Source organism: Apaloderma vittatum, unplaced genomic scaffold, assembly GCF_000703405.1.
Source record: "Apaloderma vittatum isolate BGI_N311 unplaced genomic scaffold, ASM70340v1 scaffold7516, whole genome shotgun sequence".
In the NCBI taxonomy this organism is placed as follows: Eukaryota; Metazoa; Chordata; class Aves; order Trogoniformes; family Trogonidae; genus Apaloderma; species Apaloderma vittatum.
This window is the reverse complement of record NW_009719914.1, coordinates 9,329-28,540: the sequence shown is the minus strand read 5'-3', so window position 1 is coordinate 28,540 and position 19,212 is coordinate 9,329. Positions and strand designations below refer to the sequence as shown.

At 46.6% G+C, this 19,212-nt stretch overlaps 1 protein-coding gene across 1 annotated transcript; it reads right to left on the bottom strand.

Moving 5' to 3' along the window:
- Window positions 1–859: 859 nt before the first annotated feature.
- On the bottom strand, window positions 860–16,348 carry TMEM184B (transmembrane protein 184B). Its single transcript, XM_009870823.1, has 8 exons — window positions 16,091–16,348; window positions 13,470–13,635; window positions 10,112–10,202; window positions 9,499–9,574; window positions 5,261–5,352; window positions 4,791–4,960; window positions 3,283–3,477; window positions 860–1,309 (listed from the first exon to the last, which is right to left on the bottom strand). Exons 1-8 carry the CDS (start codon window positions 16,289–16,291, stop codon window positions 1,068–1,070), a joined length of 1,233 nt encoding a protein of 410 aa, XP_009869125.1. The 5' UTR covers window positions 16,292–16,348; the 3' UTR covers window positions 860–1,067.
- Window positions 16,349–19,212: the final 2,864 nt, after the last annotated feature.

Genomic DNA, 19,212 nt, shown 5'->3' with positions numbered 1-19,212 from the left:
TTCCTGTGAGAGACCAGGACCTGCTCTGACAGCTACCTGGTACAATCCACACCTTTAAGAGGGGCAGCTTATATCAGTGCGGGATTGGAAGCCAGAAGAAAAAAAAAAAAAAAAAAAAAAACTTTTAGTGTTTACACATCCTCCTTTCCCAAAGAGGAATGAAAAGGCCAGAGTTCTTTCCACCACTGATCATGGCCAGTCCTCAGTCTTTTTTAGCAGGACACAGACACTCCAGAGATGCTTTTTGCCACAGGAACACAGGGTAGATGGGAAGCTTGGACACCTGGTGATCAGAAAACCCCACCCTTGTGAGGCAGTAATTCCATCCCTGCTGAGCTTCCCCAAGCATCAACTTCAATGGGGAGCAGGGGGGGGATGCAGGGATTGGAGGAACAGGAAGGAAATCCTGTTCTTGTCCCCCTCGCTCACTCAAGCACAGGACTGCACAACTAGGTGCTTAGGAGGGTGGGGGCAGATGTTCCTTACCAAGCATTCAAGGCAATGGCTATAGAGAGATCGGTCTCTGGTCTGGTCCTCAGGAATGCTTTTCGCTGCATCCCAATCCTGTGTTTCGCAAGGATCACAGAGGTGTTAGTACCAGGGAGCAGGGGGAGAAAACTGTGCCTACATCAACCACTCGGGAAGAGGAATACAAAGCAGTTGGGCTGTCCAGTTAGGAAAATTAAAAAAAAAAAAAAAAGAAAAACAGCAAAAACATTTTTGGCCACAACTCCAGGCTCTGACCAGTCACGCTCCACACCAAGCTGGGCAGGTGTGGAAGGCCAGAGCCCCAAACCTTGGAGCTTTACTTCAGTTAATTCTAGTCCATTGTTGCTCTAAGGAATGGGCTCAAGAATGGAGTCCTGGCCATTCCCACACTTCTGCACCGCTCATCATGTCCGTACCCACAGAAGCAAATGGGAACTGCCCACTTCTGCAATTAGCACTCTCTAGAAAGTGATATGACTTGCATGTTTCTGCTTCAATAAATTAAAAAAGAATAACAAATTTTTAAAAAAGAAAAACAAAAGAAGGAGAATTACAGCCTCTGCTGGCAGTGTGCCCTCCTAGAATTCATCATCGGAGCTCAGCAGAAGGGTCTTTTCATTGTCACGGGCACCCGAGCAGCTGTGGGAGCGCGAGATAACGTGACTGCCGTTGCGCCAGGGTGGACCATGCTCCAGTGTCGACTGCTGCGTGTACTGCTGGTAGGCCGGGGAGAAGTTGTGGATCGCGTCTTGGACAATGTCATGGGGGTTCATGGTCTCCTTGAGGCTGCTGGAGATGCTTTTCATGGGAGCACAGCGACCTGTTGGGGTAAGATGGGGAGAAACAAGTGAAGAATACTGCTGTCATCCCCCATACCCCTTAACACAAAGGTGAGGAGAACAGGGAACATGCACTCTTAGATCTTGCAGAAGTTACTCTTCAGACTTCCTTAAGCAGCTGCAAGGAAATGCCACACAAATGGTGTAAGTTTTACCAGTAGCGCTCCTAGATTCAGCCAAATGAATCCACCTCAGCACCAAATGGGGGACATGTCCTGAGAACGGGACATATTCACAGCGACAATCTCAACTGCACGCTACCCTGTGCTGGCTTGGATGTATGACAGGTAGGGAGGTGCTCCTGCAAAGGGTTTCACAAGAGAAGAACTAAGGAAATTGGAAATAAATACAGGAGAAATGGCATTTGCCATTCCCACTTGCTGGAAATTAGACTGTATCGAAGTACCCACAGGAAAGAGATCATACAAGCAGAGAGCAATGCAAAGGAGGGGAAGGAGGAGAGCAGGCAGTGCTCAGGCAGAACCACCCCATGGATGGAGGGTGTCACAGTCATGCTTTGAGGGAATCGAATGCTGGAGATTGTCCCAGCTGAGCAGACAGGAAGGCTGTGTGCCCTTCTAGAGGCTGCTAGTCCTCATGGCTTCTAGGTCCCATTTCCAGCGCGGGCTTCTGGCTCTGCTCAGTTCTGGAGACGAGCTCCTCAAATGACCAAAGCACAGCTGATCATCTGTGGCAGTCATGAAAGTGAAGAAAGGAAGCGATGACAGCAAACCAGCTCTTTAGAGAGCCTGTGCAGCCACTTGGAGAGATGCGCACAGCTGTGACAGAAATGCTCTAAAGCCAGGAGTTTTGCCACTGCCCACGGGGCTGTTCTACAATTTACAATCGAGACAACCCTCAAGCAGCTGTGTGAGGCAGTCGAGTTAGGAACCTACGAGGAAGGAGGGACAGGGCAGGCACTAAGCAGACTGAGAATCAGGACAGGACAACATCCCAGTTAAAAACCAACAGAGACAAACACACAGAGCATGCTGTACCTACCGTACGGCCCATATGATGGAACAGCTGCATCAGGGACCAGTGGCCAAAGCAAGGGAGAGATAAAAGGGAGAGGAGAGAGAGAGACAGAGAAAGAAAGGGAGAAAAAGAGAGAGGAAATAACAAGAACTGAACAAGACCCACCACCAAAACATTACCCACTGTACTGGCCAGCAATTTACCCTTTTGTTACCCACACATTTCATCTTCCCCGGCTACAGCCACTGTGCTTCCAAAACCTCTGGGCCTGGCTGGAATGGAGGCACCCTCCTTTGGCAGGGGGGTTGGACCAGATGATCTTTCGAGGTCCCTTCCAATCCCCAGCATTCTGTGATTCTGTCTTCCCACACCTCAGCACAGACTCCCCCCAGCAGGAAGTAACCCCTTTACTTGGGAGAACACCAAATGTACTGGCATAGGTGGGCCATGAGAATCCCCTTTTCTCAGACATAACATCCACCTCCCTCTTCTAGCAGCCCAGTCCTCACGAAGTCTTTACAGGAAGATCCTCCCTCTCCAAGCCAAACATATTGCCAAAGCGCAGCCTCACCTTCTGGAGGCAGATTCAAAACAGAGCCTGTTCCAGGCCCTGTCCCTCCTGCCTTCATTCTGTTGCACAATCTGGAGCACTGGAGTTCCCCTTTGGGGAGACAGGAAGGAGGATAAACCCACTCTACCAAAAAGATGCAACCTCTTGCAGCCCTCAGGCCTGCAGCAAGCTCTTGTGGGTGGCATACTGGGGAACCGAAAAGGGAACAACGCAATTCAGGCAAGGCTTCTGCCCTGCAGAACCATTGCACAATTAATCTGTTCAGACATCACAGAGGAGGAGATGTGATGTTTTTCCAAGCACTCAGGTTGGGAGTCATATCAGTGTGTTGGTTGCTAGAGGGACCAGTCTCCACCCAGTCTCGCTACAAAACAGACACGCCATACGCACCAGAACATTTCCTACCTTGGGCGTCGAGTCTCTTGTCCGCATACACCTTGTATGTGAAGGCATGGCGCAGGGCGATGGCTGCAAAGAACATCTCCACGCAAATGATAAAATCCTGATACCCAGCAGCTACAGTGCCTTCACCCACAGACACGTTGGCGGAGTGGATTTTGGGGATGGCACCACACTTTTCCAAGATGGCCAACAGCATCCCTAAACAAAGCAGCAAGCACATGTAAATGTGCAGAAAACATAACTGCGTACTAACAGTACGGAGTGGAAATAGCTGTCTGCGCTCTATGTTCTAGACACAAACCCATTTAACACAGGAGCAGGCTAGATACTCCCATCTATGCTCACCTGTACAAAAGGAGGAATAAATGAGACGAACATGCCTAAGCGAACAACATTCAGACACAGATCCAATTCTGTTCTCAATTGACACCTAATCTGTGGAACTAGATGCTGCAGGACTTCAGTCCAAGAAGAGTAAGAAGCAGTCAGATATTCCTGTGAGTGCTTCTATGATCTCAGCACTTCCACTATTAGAGTGAAAATCAAGGTAGTAGACCTTTTAATTTAAGCATAAAGTGTTTTTGACACACCACTGCAAGACAGGTATATCTCCCTGTCCTTAGTCAAGTGGCTGAAGAATTCCAGAGAGGGCAGAAAGTGTGTACCCAGATGGCTCAAGATAATAAACTAGACAGCTTATTAGTTTGTCTGTAGACAAGGAGGATAGACCATACTTTAAGAGTCTCAATTCCACCTAAGTTCCTACTCAATTACTCTTTGAAGTGCAACTCGGTAAACTTAAGTAGGGCATTGAAGGGGGAAATGCTTAGAGCCAATTAGTAAGAAGCACTAGGCTTAGGTAGAATTTTGGCTTTCTGAATGTGCCTCTGCATCACGTGCACATATTCTGAATGCCCTTCCGCTTGGCGGTGGTTCTGTTCAGCCAGTTTGCTGCTTCACATGAATCACAGACACACCATTGGAACTTTATTTATAGAGCGTTAAAAAAAAAAAGTACTAGAATTTTTTTTAGATGTGTCACTGTAATCAATGAAATGGCAGCACGCAGACAAAACGTTGGTAGCTTGGACTTTATATCTGTTCCAGGAATGCAAAGGCCTCTTCAGCCAAACAGCTGATTTTGCCAGGCAGATGCATTTGCGCACGTGTGCGTGCACAGGGATAGTGAGGATTCAGGAGCATAGAAACAAAGACAAAAACGAGCAAAACAGGTTTCCCAGAAAAAAAAGCAATGAAAGAATCATCACAGAATCATAGAATGGTCTAGGCTGGAAGGGACCTTAGAGATCATTTTAATCCAGCCTCCCTGTCGCCAGGGATGCCACCTCTCAACTAGAGACTATAAACCAAAACCAGTAATAATAGAGAAAAACACTCTGGCATCTGCTCTATCAACATCTGCTCTATCAGCATCTGTTCTATCAACTCTAGAGCCCAAGTCCCTGCAGAGAGCTCTTTGTGCCCACCAAGGGAAGGGAAAAGCAGCTCACCTTGCCAGAAGGAGAGGAAGATGACAGACTTCACCATGAAGAACTTGAGGACTGGGCTGTAGGGACTGAGCAGCTCACGTGTGGCAAAGTAGAAAAGGAAGAGGGCGTACAGTGCCAGGCTGACAGAGATGTTGTAGATGATCGTCACATAGAGGTAGCCACTGGTTACACTGAAAAGAGAAGATATGTGAATGACTGGAATTTCGGGATGATCTTTCCTCCTTGTCTCTGTCATTGGGGTTCTAAGGTTCTAAGACTCTATTTCCTTCCTGCCTCCTTCTCCCATTTGTCCCATTCCCTCCTCCAAACCAAGGAAGAAAAAACCTGAAATCAACAGGTTTTTCCCCTGCCCTCTTCTCTCACAAGCATATTCAGCCCATGTTGTCCTCTTATCTCTTGCCATGGCCCAGCACACACAGTGGACACAGAAGAGGCAGACAAGGCACACTGGACTAGACAAACAGACTTACTCAAAGTCACCATCCTGGTACTTGCCGAAGGCCTGAAGGATGACTGTGCTGATCGCCATGAGGGGCTTCACCACACAGAACTGCAGGGTGGCCTACAGGAATGAGAAGACGAATGAAAAGACAGAAGGTCCAAGAGGCCAAGTTCCCAACAGTCACCACAGCAGTGTCTCCACCACGACAGCGTAGCGGTGCAACACAACCCAGCCCCAACAAGAAGCCTGACCCCACAGCTTGCTAATCAACTGTGCCTGAGGACTGCAGCACCCAACAGGAGATAAAGAAGATTCAGAAGAAGTATGTGTGCTATCTACTTGTCCAGGATGAGATGAAAACCTCCTTGGAGGAGCTCAGCTGCACTGTTCCAGAGCTGTCTTTCACAGGCCATGCTGCAGCACATTTACACATGGCAATGGCCTGAGCTAAAAATAATCCAACGCTGTGTTATGGTACGGACACAGTAAGTTTAACAGAGGGATACCAGGGAGGTGGTGGAGTCACCAACCCTGGAGGTGTTTAAAAAAAAAGTAGATCTAGCACTTGAGGCTATGGTGTAGTGGTTAGGTATGCTGGGATGAAGGTTGGACTAGATGATCTTCAGAGGTCCCTTCCAACCCCTAACATTCTGTGATTCTGTGAAAGCGAACTCCAGTCCACAGTTGCCACAAAGCCAGGCAAGATGGTCCCCTGGATAGGAGGGGAACCCAGCTCTCCAAGGAGGAACCGCCACCGTATTAAGGCATTTTGTATATACACCAACGTGTGCTGCCAGGCAGAAATTAAGAGCTACGTAATGTCTTTGTCAGCAACGTGGACAGTGTGACTGAGTGCACCCTCAGCAAGTTTGACAATAACATCAAGCTGTGTGGTGCGGTCAACGCGCTGGAGGGAAGGGATGCCATCGAGAGGGACCCTGACAGACTCGAGAGGTGGGTCGTTGCAAACTTCATGAAGTTCAACAAGGCCAAGTGCAAGGGCCTGCGCATGGGTTGGGGCAATCCCAAGCATAGATACAGGCTTAGCGACACGTGGATTGAAAACAACCCTGTGGAGAAGGACTTGGGGGTGCTGGTGGATGAAAAACTGAATACAAGTCAGCAATGTGCTCTCGCAGCCCAGAAAGCCAATTGCATCCTGGGCTGCATCAAAAGAAGTGTGGGCAGCAGGTAAAAAGGAGGTGGTTCTGCCCCTCTGCTCTGCTTTCTGAGACCCGACCTGCAGTACCATGTTCAGCTCTGGGGATTTCAGTGGCTTTATGGCAACATGGACCTGCTAGAGAGGTTCCAGAGGAGGACCACACGGATGATCAGGGGGCTGTAGCACCTCCCCAGTGAAGACAGGCTGAGGGAGTTGGGATTTTTCAGCCTGGAGAAGTCTCTGGGGAGAACTTATAGCAGCCTTCCAGGGCCTACAAGAAAGAAGGGGAGGGACTCTCTATCACAGAATGTAGTGATAAGATGAGGGGTAACAGTTTTAAACTCAAAGAAGGTAGATTTAGGTTAGAAATCAGAAAGAAGTTCTTTACTGTGAGGGTGGTTTGACACTGGAACAGGTTGCCCAGGGAAGCTGCGGGTGGCTCCTCCCTGGAAATGTTCAAGGCCAGGCTGGATGGGGCTTTGAGCAACCTGGTCTAGTGGGAGATGTCCCTGCCCATGGCAGGGGGTTGGAACTAGATGATCTTTTAAGTTCCCTTCCAACTCAAACCATTCTGTGATTCTTTGATTCTATTCAGTTGTCACCCATGTGACCTTTATTGAATTTCCCAAAAGGCTTCATAGCACTTGGAATCAGCTCTATGCATTCTGTCAGCTCCTATTGGGACTCCACCTCTCTCAAAGCAATTCCATGCTTCATCTTTCTGGAAACACTGAACTCCAAGGTCCTAGGACAGCAGAGGTTTGTGACCCTAAAAATGGCATCCACGTCTCCCTAAAGAAGGCTGGAAGAGCCTGGGCAGGTGTTGACCTGTGCGCACGTGGAGAGGGCTGTGTATGGAAAGATGGCAAAACCAAACAGGAATAATTGCTTTGGATACGATGCAATTTGTTAGTGGTCATAAGACTTCAAGGAGATTAAAAACCCCAGCACATGCCAGTTAGTGAGTCACTGTAAATATGTGAACGGGAAAAGGTCAAGCTAATTCGTAAACAACACTGTCCTCTGAGCTTCCCCTCCTTTCAATCTGGGTATGTTTTAACCATTTCCCTGCAACCAAACCACCACGTCCTATTTTTAGTTGCTTTCCTAAAAGATGCCACAGCATACAGGAAGCACATGGATGGTGTGTGACCCATCTGTGATGGTCACCAGACACAGACCCAGCAAAGAATTATTGATCAAGACATCTTTAGGGAAATTTGCTGTTCGGATTTTACGCTGCAGCCACCAGCACACCCCCCCGACAGCTGGAGGTCCACAGGCCACGCAGGCAGACTGACAAAGCCACAGCAGGCACCTACCTGAGAACAGCTTGGGGTGGGGTAAAAATGGAAATGGTTCTAACACACAGATTCCTTTCAGGATGAGAGGGGTTGGAAAAAGCAGAAAACGGGCACGTGGTGGCAGGAGGAAACAGGAGTGCTGGAGATGCTAAGCACAGGGATAAAATTAGCAAGGTGCTCCTTCCAGTACATTCCTCTACCTGAGCATCACAATGGTGGATACTGCAGAGATCAGCACTAAGATGTGCTCTGTTGCCCTTATGTACCAGCCTTCCCAGGAATTTGTCTTGAAAGGTCTTACTTGGCAATTCTGGAGGTGCAGAAGTACCAGAAAGTGAGTCTTGGGGTCAAAGACTTCTCAACAAGGCAACATTTAAGCTCGAGACAAGACAGACAGAAGTATTGAAACATCCCTTTGCAAGACACCTCTTTGACAGCCTCCATAGCAAACTTAGCAATTTGCAAAGGGCAGGCCTGACCAGAAGAACTGCTGCCAGACAGCAGCAAAGGAGAAGCAGAATATCCACCTAAGCCAGAGTTACCAAATGAGGTGAGGATTTGTGGAAGCCAGCAGAACCACCCCATCACCCTCCCAAAAAATAGCTTCTAGTCTTCATAGGTGTGAAAAACTTTGCAAACACAGCCACATGCAACCCCTGTGGAGATAACTGCCAGAGGCTGTAGGACATGAAAAACAAGAGGTCTAAGAGAAATTATCTCTCCAGCACTCATTCACCTTGATGGGTGTTATATCTGCCTATGACATACTTAAAAGGTAAAAGTTAACATTAGGACTAAAAAGAATAGGTAACATATCAAACCAAAGAGCGTACAAGTGAAGCCCTAGAGAAAAAGGCAAAGCAGCATACTGGGAGCCGATTAGAAAATAAAGCATCAAGGAAGAAAACAGGAGAGCTGTGAGGACAGAATACGGGGCAAACAGAACAGAGAAAAGAAAGATGTGGTCCTTTGAAAAAGCTTAACGCTGGATATTACTACGAGGCTGCATTGTACCTTTGATGTTCCTGTGTCTTGCTAAAACAGAAGAAGATGGGTCATGACATGGAAAAGAAGCCAGGGCAGATATCTAGACCCAGTGACTGGAATTACAATGACCTGAGACCTTTCAAAGAACCAGACCTGCTTCACGCTGTCTCCAGAGAAACCTCATGTGTTCATTTCACAGCAAGTGCGCAAAGCCTTGAAACTCACCTGCTGTTTCACGGCAGCCAGAGGTGACTGACCTGAGATGAGCAGACAAGGGGTGTATCGAGGCTTAAATCTCCCCCTTTCCCTCCCCCTCAACATACCCAGTTCAGCACAGACAGACACCCGTGGTGAGCAATACTCGGTTCCTCCTACAAACCATTGTGTCACACTTAACCTCCACCCCCTCTCCTCAACTCCAAACCACAGCAGCAGCACTGGGAATTTAGGAGGCTGTTACACAACTGTGGAGTGTCTGCCACACAGTACAGCCATCGATTTCTCAAAGTTGGGACCTCTGCAGACCAGAAAGGTAAGAGGAAATCAGAATTTCTTCACAGGGCTAACAGCAGATCCAGGACAACTGGGTCTTTTGCTAAAGCCTTCCTGGTTCAGAGTTGAATAGAAAATTTTAAGATCATTCAAAACAAAGAAACCTCAAAACACTCCTTCTTCTCAGCAGTCTGCAGGTCTCTCAAAATGATATTACAAACCTCCTCAAAAGAGTGCTCATCTCAGAAGTTCAGCAACAAAAGGCACCACTGGCACCCTTCACTCACTTTCGGAGGATGACATGGTTCCTGCAGCCCATACCTGTTTGCAGAACCTCAGGAATCCAATTGAATAGGTCTTTCCCCACAGGCAGCAAGTCCCATATACACAGCTGGACCTGAAAGGACCGACACAAGATGACACAGTTCAGAGGCAAGATTTGTGTTACAGTGCAAGATTCCTGCCCTCTTTGTCTATCTCTCTGCAGCAAAGTTGCAGGACTGGTGCTTTCTCCAACCATGATTACAGCTACAGCCACCACCTCTTTCAGAGATGTATTTAAAAACAGCCTGACTCCACAGTCCAATCTTTTTCTTTTTTTTTTTTTTAAACTGAATATCATGGGGAGAAACATACATCTTGGAGGAAGCACACACAATCAACAACGAAAGAAAATACTTAAAGGAGGAGAAGGGAATAAGAAAAGAAACAAAGGAGAAGGCAGATGTCCTGAAAAGCTGTGAATCAGGCCAGCTTGCCTAAGAGGACGTGGTCAGCCTGATCTGTCTCGGGGCAGGGTACTGGTAAATCACCACCATCCATGGTGCCTAGTCCCAGCAGACATTTGCCACCTGACACAGTTTTTCAGTGCAGGGTTAGAAGCACGGTAGATGGGGAGAGGAGGAGAGCGTCACGCTGTAAGCACAATACTTACTCAATTGGCTTCCCTCTGATCTCGGACATGATGGAGCTCTCCCCTCCCAAGTACTCATAGCAGAGGCTGAGGAAGTTGTATATTACAAAGGCTGCAAAGACATCAATCAGAGCAAAATGACAACCGACTTCAAAACAGGTGCAAGGACCAGGAGTACAGGCAACAGACCAAACATTAGCAGGGACTGCTTATGCAGCATCTTTACCTTCAAAGCACTCTAGATTATTTTCACTGCATTTATCATCAGACCTCAGCACTCACAAGACTACCTGACCTGGAGTTTGGCCAAGGTCCCAGGCTCGTTCCATGACTTGTGCCAAAAGGGTCACAGGACCATGTAGAACTGCGGTCAGTCTCTGTTTTACTTGGCATCTGTAAGATGCCATTCTTCACAGGGTTCCTGTGCATTATTCCAGGACATTACATTGGTAAGAAATAATTTGGAAAAGTTACCTCTGATCCATCAACCACCTCTTATCTCCTATATTTAACCTTTCAGGTAATGAACACAGTTTCCCTCTCTGAGGTAACCAGAACACAGACATAATACTTAGAGAAACAGAGGATTTACCAATCAGTGAAACTCTGTTTTCGTATCTGGTGGAGGTTTTTGAAAAACAGGCTCTGTGCTTCATTTCCTCAGAAAGTTTAAATTTCTGGCTTTATAGCCTTCTCCTTGGGCCATCTATTTTCTGCCTTTCTCAGCAGCCTGGTGCAGATGTGGAAAAGCCTTCTCAGATCAACAGCTAATACTCCACCCCATTTCAATTCTCTTCAAGGCTCAGTTTTGTTGATCATATAAACTGAGGGGAAGACACTGTGGGGAGGGGCTCTTACCCTAACTACAGATACATTTCATTTTCACAGGATCCAAACCCACTTAATTGTGCATGGAGTAAGCCTCTATATGCTCTGTCTGCCACTCTCCTGACTTGTTATCATCACTGGTGGACCCTCATACAGTTGAGATTTTTAGTGCAAGGACTTTACCCCTGTGTTTGCCACATACAGCTTTGGGGCAAAATGACAGACCAGGTAACCCTTCTCTTAACATTATTCTCCATGATAGTTGGTACCTGGACATTCCCTCGAATGCCAGCACCCAAATCCTTGTTTTGGCCCCCAGCATCGACAGACTACAAAGAAAATAACTTGGGATGGAAACAGAAGTTTCGAGGAACTTGGAAAGAAGAACAAAAGCCTATTAGAGTGTTGAGAAGCTGACCTCACCAAGCAGCTAGTTATTAGACCTGAGGTCAATCTTCCCACATGGATGAACTTCCCAAGTCAGAGACAGACACCAATTCCAATTCTTTGACAAGCATCCAAACTATGCCCTGGAAAAGAGGTACTTGACACTCCCCAAAACATTCATAGTCTCAGAACAATATATTTATGGTTTGTAGATGTGCCTAGCTGGCAAGAATGCTACAGCACATAAAAGCCAGCAGTATACCTGCTTCTAGGTATGTAATTGGGGTATTGTTATTCCATCTGTAATCCTTGTTATTTAACAAAGTTACGTCTGTTCACCAGCAATGATTTTGTGAAAGCCTTAATTAGAAGGGAAAACACCAAGCATGGAAAACTTAAATAAGTAACCGTGGTAACTCCTTTTGCCTACAATTTTCCTACAACTCAGCTGACAGCTCCCAGCACCCAGAGGAAGAAAAGCTGAGCTTTTCCTATTGTCCTCCAGTGACCCCTGCCCTCTGATGTGGTCATTACAATAGCAGCTGCCCATTCCATAAGCACTAGGGAAGAGATGACATCAGAGGAAGAAAACAAAGCAAAGAAAAAAAAAAGGGGGGGGGAGGAAGAAATATCTGCCCCTTCTTCCCCAAAAGAAACGAGTGCTAACTACCAAAGCTCACCCTGCCAGCAAAAGAACTCTTTTCCCATTCCTGATCCATATTCATCAGATGGTGCTCATGACATCAGTATAATAATAAAGAAAAAAATCTACTTGTGTCAGTGTTACCAATTCCCCGGTTTGTACAGAAGCAGAGTCACACAAAAGAGCAACGTCTAAACATCTTTCTCCTAACATACACTGTGAAACGAAGCCCATAAACAGCCCAATACTGCTTTCAATATTTATTATCTCCCTCCTTTCCCCAACAGAGCAGAGCTCCTCCCCACTTCACATCCTAAAACCTTCCAAAAAAAGAAAGGGTCAGGTGGATGACAAGGAAGGGAAAAGAACAAAAAGGCCGTCTCAGGGTGATCCCTAGAAAAAGCGAAGGAGAAAACCTGCTGACCTGCTTTCACCTCCACCTGTAGCCTTCTCACACAGCCCAACGTGCCGAGGTGAACTCTGGAGCACGGGCTGCCTCTCAAGCAGACGCTCAGATATTTGCAAGCCCCCTGAGCAAGCAAGGCAGAGGGATACTGGCTGTTGCTAGGAGAAGAGCTCTGCAGAGCAGCAGGCTTCCTGCTAGACCTACACATTCATGCAGGGTGGAAAAGGAGGAAAAAAAAAAAAAAAAAAAGGCCCGAACAAAGATGCCTTCCAAATCACGTGTGTGTATTTGCCATCTGCTGCTGCATCTCCAAGCATTGTTGTGGATGTGAAGGAGGGCCTGCCGGCCCCTTCAGCTGATTGACTCGTTTGCGCGGCCGGGGGCACGTCTCTGCAATGCAGATCTCGCCAAAACAACTGCACCAACGCATTATGATTTAATGAGGATATGGTGATAAACTGTCCTCAAAACCACACTGCTCGAGTACTGCAGTTTCTCCTGCTGGGTGGGTAGAGGTTTCTTTCTGGATGAGATCAGGAGGGATGCTTAGACAGCTTTTATTGCAGAGTTCCCCTCGCGTACAACACATACACACGTCCCTAACAAACTGCACCAGGAAAACAGGACAAAGAAAGCATCTGGCTGCTGAGTAAGCGCTGTTAGAAGATCCAGGAGCTAACTGATACCTCACTTTATTACAGTCTGTTAGAATCAGATTTTTGACTTTATAACTTCCTGAAGCAAAGGACCCATAAAAATCATAAACTTCACCTCTACAGAACAATGTAGGGAAGGCTCAGCACATCCTGTCATGCTCAGAGGCCAGTAATGATGAAGGTCAGGTTGGATGGGACTTTGGGTAACGTATTCTAGTGAAAGAAGTCTCTGTCCATGGCAGGGGTGTTGCATGAGATGATCGTTAAAGGTCCTTCCCAACCCAAACCATCCTATGACTTTCATTCACTGAGCAAGCCATGGCCATTCCATGAGGCAGACTGTAAAACTTCGGTCTCAGTAGATGACAACGATGCCCTCTCCCTGTTCACAACCAGAAGGAAAATTTCTTGGGGCAGAAACTTCCCACTTGCCCCATTTTCTATCTGACCCCTCCTTACCTTCATAGCAGTCCCGCACTGTGCCAAAGTAAACATAGTACTGGTCATTGGTGAAGAACAGGAGGCTGAGCCATGAGTCAAAGGCATAAATGGGCACAATGAAGAGGATCCGAACGATGTAGCGCTGTTCGTTTGGGCAGCTGTAGCAGCGAAGATGCATGTAGATCTGAGAGGACAGAGAGGGGAGACCAGGATCAGTGGTACGTGGAGTAGAGAGGAGAAAGCAGAACTGGAGAGTCAGTTGCACCAGGAAAAACAAACTCAGCAAATCACCTCTTGATTGCCTCCAACAGCCTCAAGGTGATGAATATTTATTTAAAAAATTTTTTAAAAATCACTTATCATATGACATTGGGATAGTATTCCTTAGTCTGCAGAAAAGGGGAAGGAAGAAGAAAAGGAAATTGAGGCATTTCTAACCTAGTTTTCTATAGAGATTAGTTTACTGTTGTCACTCATATTCTTTTCTTCGTTCATTTTTTTCCAGTTACCAGTCCTATATTCCTGCTACCCTATTTTAAGCACCTAAGATTCACAACACCGCGGGCTGCTTTTCTCTGAAGAGCGAAGGTGCACTTAAGCGCATGCTTACTGCAAACATTCCAAGACTCTTGGCAGTTCTGAATGTTTTTGAGGCTTTCACCTGGAACAACCTAAGAGAGCCCCTCACAGCACCGCCAAGAGCCAATAAGCCACAGCTCATCTGCTCAAAAAGTGTCATTCTGCACACAGGTGACAGCACAGCCACCAAGCATCAGCCATCAAGTGAGCTCATGCTCTGTGCTCAAAGGAACCACAGAGCCACACCACGTGCACACATGCCAATCCCTCTAACTCACTGGCAGGGGAGAGTTCAATGTCCCCACCCTACCCGCTCCCATCACTCACAGTTGGTTAGCTGTCATTAAATCTCACACCTAGAATGCTTTTTCATCGAATACCCATCTCCTGGGAAAGGTACTGACCACAAGAACACCCTTAAGATGAGCACCACTCCTGCAATGGCCTAATAACATGGCCAGAGCTTCGGTATGAGTTGTGGGTATGGTCCATCAACCATGGAGTCAGCAGAGCGCACGTTCTCCAGAGGCAAAGCCTCCATACAGAAACCTTCATCAAGCTGGTGCCCTAACTGCTAGAATTAATAACAGCCAGTTTATTACATATGTGCCTCACAAATGACTGATTTTGCTGCCTGAAGAGAGGCATGGGCGTTTGTCTGAAGCTTTACCCTGCATCTGGCAGTGCTGTGAAGATTCTCCAGGGTTTAACAAAGCCTACATTGATGATCTTGCCTTCCCCTCACAAGCAAGACGGGGGGGAAGTCTCTTCCTAGCTGTCTGTCACTCATCTCTTGGCCATATCTGGTCCAGATCAACTGAAGGGCCCAAAATACTTCCATTTCCTCTCCCTAACCCATGAGGAGCTCACAAAAGCCTCATTTCCTGACGAGAACAGGTTGAAAATTAACTAACAAACCTTAGGGATATTTTTTTCTTGCGATAATCCCAGTGATACACCTCATCCAGCACAGGGACAGCTGACACCAGAGTTCAGATGACTCCAAGCTTTGCCCTTGGGATGTCACAAGAGCCCTGTGATCCGTGCGCCTACAAGAGCACAGGAACTGCTGCCTTCTAACAGGACAACAGGGTATTTCAATCAACAGTGTCTCTCTGGCACTGACCTCCGTTGGTTTCTTCAGAGAAGGGCATTAATGTCTAACTGTTCAATGCTATACTGCAGAGGAAAGACTTCTTTCTGCCCTCAGTAAGCAAACAATTTGTGTTCCAAAACAGGAGAATCCATGGCACTTGTAATTGTTACCCAAGCTAGTGAAACTGCAGGTGTTACTGTTACTCATCAGTGACTAACCCATTTCTGAACTTCACTAGCTCCTGCACTCCAGCAGGCTGGAGTTTTCTAGATCCTAGTCATCATTCGGGAATCTACAGACCAACAGGTGCAAAACACAGGTTGATAAATAACAGGGCTTGCATTTCCCCCTCTGTGTTTTTCAGTCCACATGACAACCGTGCAAAAGAGAGGCACAGAACAGGATGCAGGGTTTGACTCGTTCTGGCTCCCAGGACATCCGCCTCAGAAAGAGGAGAGGGGATAAAAATTAAAATGAAACATTTCCTGCTACTCCTTTCCGCAGCGGAGTTCAGCCTGCAGAATCCACTGGCACAGGAGATCAAAGGAGGTATGTCAAACAACAGATAACCATGATCATTTATCTAACAGCTGACACAGTAATGAAAAGGCTAGATTCAGCTACAAGAGCAGGGAAAGGATGGCTTGAGATAACACATCGTTCTGCAAACACTCAAACGATGGACAAATGTTTTACACCTGCTAGTTTTAAAGAGTTTGCTTCCTCTCCATTCACAATGCAGAAACAATCTGAACCTGGGCAGAAAAAGGCCTTCCTATAAAAGCTGCCAGCTTGATCAGCACAGATAATATATCGGATCCCAAAGAAGAGGTCCTGGTACCTCTCCAGTGTCTGCAAACCTCCATGAGGCAGCTGTATCTGGCAGAGGTGGGCCAGGGGACCACCTGTGTTTCTCCACATGGGAAAAAGGAAAGAATGAGAAGGACGAGCAACAGGGTTTTACCTGATGGCAGGTGATGAGCAAAGCTGTCCATACAAAGAAACCTGAGATGGCCTGAGCAGCAGTGGTCATGAGGAATATGGGCTGCTCCACAGCTGTGGGGCTGCCGTCCTCCGGCATCCAGGAGAAGTTGGGAGCCACGGCTGGAGTGGTGGCAGCTGACCCCAATCCGGGGGCTGCAGTGACATCAGTCATCACTATCATGGTGCCTTTTGGGGTGAGGTTCCGCTTTGCGATTGCCAGAGAGCCACCCACGAGCCAAGACCTGTCAAGAAAGAAATACTGAAGAATCTGAAGAAACATTCGAAGAAATTTAACCCAGCTGAAAGGACTCGGGACCATAAAGGTAACAGTATTGCATCTCTCACATGCCTTTCACCGGGCTGCTCACATGTTTTATGGACAGGACCTGGGTAAGCCTGCCACTGCCACCCCTCGTGATACAACAGATCATGTGGTACTCAGGAACCTCTCTAGCACTCACAATACACCCTCCCTGAGATCATGAAAAACTGCCACCACCAGAGCCCCTTCTAGAACTAAAATATTTAAGAACAAGACAAATACAGATTTCACCTGAGATCAGAAGGAAATATCTAAATCATCCATGCTGGAAGATGATGGGCACACTTAGCTCTACTTCCCACAAAAGCACTGGGCATTGGCACAGGGCACTGCCGTGCCCTGAAAAGCCAGAGCCTTAGTTTTACAGTTTCACCTGGAGGGCAGCAGAATGAGCAGCAGCAGGTGACAAGAAGGTGCACCACAAAGCATCACGGCACGGCAAGGGGGAAAGAAGAGCATCCTGCAGCAAGCAATCTCCACCTCTCCTACTGTCATTTTGAAAACCATGCTCAGTCCAGAGCACCTTCACTGAAAGAATATGTGCTGAAAGCCCTCCTCAAAAGATGGCAAGTGATGCTTTTACCAAACATCATACAGCATGGTGCACTTAGCAAACCTGTCATTAGTTCTGCTAACTTAGCATTGCTTTCTACGTGACATGAAATTAACTTGATTGGCTTTTAAAAGCCAGTTGACCCATGAAAACACACCAAGAACACAAGGATATGTAAGATTTCAAAGCAGCATGACCCTTGGTCATTTCCGGGAAGAAATGCTATTTTCTTTCAATGGAACAAATTCTTGAAGGTCTAAGATCTAAAGCAGCTATTCTTTTCAATTTGGTTATAAGCAGGCTCTAACGTGACCTCTGGATTGGAGGAAGATAATCCACTTAAATCAAGATCACAAGCAGGCAGCCACTGGTTCTATCCCCTAGAAGAGCTGCTTCTGATGCTGTTGTAGTAAAGACATGGTTATCAAAGAGAAAAGCATAATATTTTCTCCGTCTGTAAAAGTGCAGGCCTTTAAGAGCAGCATATGGAAAGGGCTTTAGAAAGGCCATGGATCCATTGCCACATTTTACAGCTGCAGCAGGGAAGGACATGTCTGTCATCTACTGACTGGTCACAGCAGAACACCAAAGAGAACACACATCTGCAGATGAACTGCCTCTCCCTTGCTTCACTTGTAGCCCCAGCACAAACTGGGGACCAGGCACCCAGTAAAAGCAGAGGGCCAGGAGCACCTAATTTCCACATAGACACTAAAGTGTGCAAATGGCCCCTCTAGCACACGCTTTTCCAAAGAACACACTTGCACCATCAGTGCAATGCCACATAATTATGTGGTAAATGCCACATACTTATGCCACATTTCACCTCATTTCTGCTTTCTTCCATAGTGGGAAGAGAACAAATACAAACCCTGGGAAATATCTAGATTTGTTTAAGTAGATATTGTCTTACTGTAAAAGGAGATGCACAACAGTTATGGTTTAATTTACAAAATAATAGTCAAACTCAGCTTTTCTTTGCTCTTTCCAGTCCTACTTTTTTTCAAAATATCCCTGCTCTGAGTTACAGTTTTCCATAACTGCACACACTGAAGGACAACTCCTTTTCAATTCTGATCGGCACAGGAAATATAACGATTAGAGAGTTTCAAAGCATATACACACACATTACTTTATCCACACTATATCTAAAAATTTGGAAATGAAGACTGGACAGAGATGTCACAAGGTACCAAGGTTTTTATTGCTTTGAGAAGAAAGGGATTTCTACCCAAGTGACATCTGAAGGGACAGAACACTCACAGTTCTGACAGTGCTTCCACCAAGCGCACAAAGGGCACATCTAAAACGAAATCAGAGCAGATGCACCTGTGGTTAACCTACCTCTAAATAAAGTACAGCCAGCTGCAATCCTGCACATCCCAGGGCCCTCTGGGAGCTATGCAAGAGAGGAAGCTGCTAAGCCCTTCCTAAAGTTTACGGGCGAGAGGATATCTACTGCAGACCACCAGTGGCAAGAGGGACAGGAACCCAGAGCTCAGCGCTCCAGCTAATCAAACCGCAACAACAACACAGACCCAAATGCAGTGCCAGTAACGCCAACAGAACTGAAGATCTGAAAGGGAATTCTACTGCTTCTCCCTGGTCACTTTAAAAGAAGCTGAAACAGCAAAAAGTGATCAGCAAGCATTTTGATCTGACAAAGGTCGCGTATTCAGAAGCAAGGACACTTAGAAGTTCAAGTTGTATATGTAACCTTAACACTGCCCCCTTGTGATGACACATAAACTCTCATTAATTAACATGATTATGCATCATTCTTCACCTAATCCCCTTCAATTCACACAGTCATCGACACTAACAGCTCATTCCAGCACTGTGTTCTGAAAGAAAATATACAAACTTTCTTAACCAGGGCTCCACTTCTGCTAGCCCAAACCACCTCACCAAGAGTAGTTGCCCTGTTCCAACTTTTTTAATTGGTTGATACTTTTTATTGGTGTAAGCATCAGCCTGCAGTTTGCTAATGAAACACGAAGGAATACTGTACTCCTGAACCTGTAAAATTAACATACAACTTCCAAATTATCCCTTCTAATCTCCTGAAGTGCCACATGCCATTGCTACAGTGACAGGTATAAGCAGCGCACAAAGCTATTATGAAAGATTCTGGCACGCAAGAAGCTGAAGCTGTACGAGCAACTCTGTACTATATTTAAGAAACAGATAACAGCACAGACGACTGGAGCCTTAGCCAGGCAAGTGG